Source organism: Penaeus monodon, chromosome 18, assembly GCF_015228065.2.
Source record: "Penaeus monodon isolate SGIC_2016 chromosome 18, NSTDA_Pmon_1, whole genome shotgun sequence".
Lineage (NCBI taxonomy): Eukaryota > Metazoa > Arthropoda > Malacostraca > Decapoda > Penaeidae > Penaeus > Penaeus monodon.
Genome location: NC_051403.1, coordinates 11,409,252 through 11,411,751, shown reverse-complemented (window position 1 = coordinate 11,411,751; position 2,500 = coordinate 11,409,252). Strand labels below are relative to the sequence as shown.

At 34.5% G+C, this 2,500-nt stretch overlaps 1 protein-coding gene across 2 annotated transcripts in view; it reads left to right on the top strand.

Moving 5' to 3' along the window:
- Positions 1–920, top strand: part of LOC119584244 — a 9,978-nt gene extending 9,058 nt beyond the window's left edge. For both annotated transcript variants that reach the window (XM_037932759.1, XM_037932758.1), the window contains exon 2: positions 1–920. This exon is cut by the window's left edge and continues 470 nt beyond it. In XM_037932759.1, coding sequence (XP_037788687.1) covers positions 1–694 — 694 coding nt within the window. In that variant the 3' untranslated portion in view covers positions 695–920.
- The last annotated feature ends 1,580 nt before the right edge of the window (positions 921–2,500 follow it).

The following is a 2,500-nucleotide window of genomic DNA, read 5'->3' as shown; positions in this document are numbered from 1 at the left end:
TACCCCACCAGGGGGGAACTCGCTAGAACAGATTAAACTAACGCTGAAATCTTCTGCAATTATTCATGCTTGTGGAGTTGCTACCATAAAGAAGCATGGAAGGGAGTACCTAGATGTTCCCTCTGGAGATTTTCTTGATGACTATGTTAAGGTAGGTCTTGAGAAAGAAATAGAAATGTTTAAGGGAACACGTACTGCGGAAACTTTAAGAGCACTTAACTCCCTGAGGGACCCAGTGATCAAGACAAGGTATCCATTATTTGAGACTTTGATCCACGGGGATTTGTGGACAGGGAACGTCATGTTCTCTGGCGACAATACAAGTGCCATCATTATTGACTGGCAGTTTGCCTCCGTTGACAACCCAGTATGTGACATTCTTTCCTTGTTGCTGATGAGCGGCGAACCTGTGGTGTATGAGCAACACCTAAATGACGTTCTCGAAAGTTACTGGGAAAGTCTGACTGAAGCCTTAAGAAAGAATGAAGTTTCAGTTAACAATACATTTCAAGAGCTTGTGAACTGCGTTGAGCAAATGTGGATATATGGTTTTATGTTCTTGACAGCCAGTCTTAACGATTTGCTGGAAAACAATTTGATAACAGTGGAAAGAACGAAACATGTTATAACATTTTTGGAGGAGAAAAATATATTTTCAAAGTTCCTGCAGCTTCATGGAAAAGAAGTAACATGATTAAGTTTTCAGGTTAATTTCAGGATTTTGAAATATATGTGCGGTAGCTTTTCGATTATTCTACTTTTGGCTTTAAAACTGCATATAAGGCTTCACGTGTAATGCTATGAAGCTAATGGCCTATAGTGTATGACAAATTTGGCCTCCAGTTACTGATTAGCACCAATCTTCTATAATGTGCTGTTTCATAAAGTTCATTTATTAATAAACAGAGTTTTCCATCTACTTTGGGTTGGCAGTTTTGTAATACCCTTTTCTCGTATTTCACATACACAGATGTGTTTATATATATATATATATATATATATATATATATATATATATATATATATATATATATATATATTGTAGTTTTGTTTCCAATACGTGCATTGATTCTTATACGATTTTCCGCAGACGAATGAAATACATTGTTTTGTTCCATCTCCATATTGTATGGAACTGCAGAGCCCTCACCGTCATTGTACCACTGAAATGACTTGTTACGGATTTCTGCACACCAAAAAAAAAAAAAAATGAGATGCTAATTAATAATGCTATAAGGGCACCTAGATGCTTTGAGTGAATATAAGGAAATGCAGGTCAGGGAGTTTGAGTATACTTACTGCTCGTGCCTTGTTGATGACATATGGCGAAGTTTAAGAATGTAGTTCAATAATTTTTCGCATTTTTTATTTTTATTTTATTTTATTTAGTTTGTTTTTTCAACCGGAAAATTTTGTGTGCTCTCCTTAAATCCGGTTTATAAGAAAAATAAAAGCAGTGAAGTCTTTTAAACATAAAACTATCTATGAGAAATGCGAAATGAATGAAAAGATAACGAATTTGAAAAGATGGTCTAAAAAGGAAATTAGTCAAATGACAAAAAAAAAAAAAAAAAAAAACGTTCGTGAGAAACACTGCGCACAGATAAAATAGAATAACAAATTAAAACGTATCAATATACATATAAAACTAGCCTCCCAGGCAGTAACTCGAACCTCACACTAATAGCCAGAGTGAATGCTATTAATAGCCAAAGTTAATATTAATACTCGGCATTGCTGATAGCCAAGGTCAGTATTATTAACAGAAAAAGTGAATTATTGATAGTCACAAAAGGCATTCTTGATAGCCCAAATCAGAATTACTGATAGCCAAAGTGAATATTAGTTACAGCCGAAGTGAAATTTATCAATTGCTAAAATGAGAATTGCAACCAATTTGAGTTCTGTTAAATATCCAAAATTAGTATTGTTAATAGCAAAATTGATCACTATTAATAATCAAAATAAGTATTACTAAGTCAAAATTAGTATTATCAATAGCTAACCTGAGTATTAAAACAACTTGATGTTAACGACGTGCTTTAAGGAATTGGACAGCACCATGAAAAAGGCTAGAATGAAAAAAAAGTAGGTAGGTGATTGTGTAGACGTTCCCAATGGAGATTTTACTGACCCCAAACTCGAGGTAGGTCTTGAGAAGATTTTTTTTTTTTATGGAATAATTAAATATATTTTTTGGAAGAAATTATTGACAGTTGAAATACTGATCAAGGTATGATAGGTGAGTGTAAGAAAAAAAAATCCTTTTGTTACTTTGTTACTTTGTGTGTGTGTGTGAGTGTGCGTGTGCGTGTGCGTGTGTGTGTGGTGTGTGTGTGTGTGTGTGTGTGTGTGTGTGTGTGTGTGTGTGTGTGTGTGTGTGTGTGTGTGTGTGTGTGTGTGTGTGTGTGTGTGTGTGTGTGTGTGTGTGTGTGTGTGTGTGCGCGCAGATGAAGATGTAGATATATAGATATAGATCATATATATATATATATATATA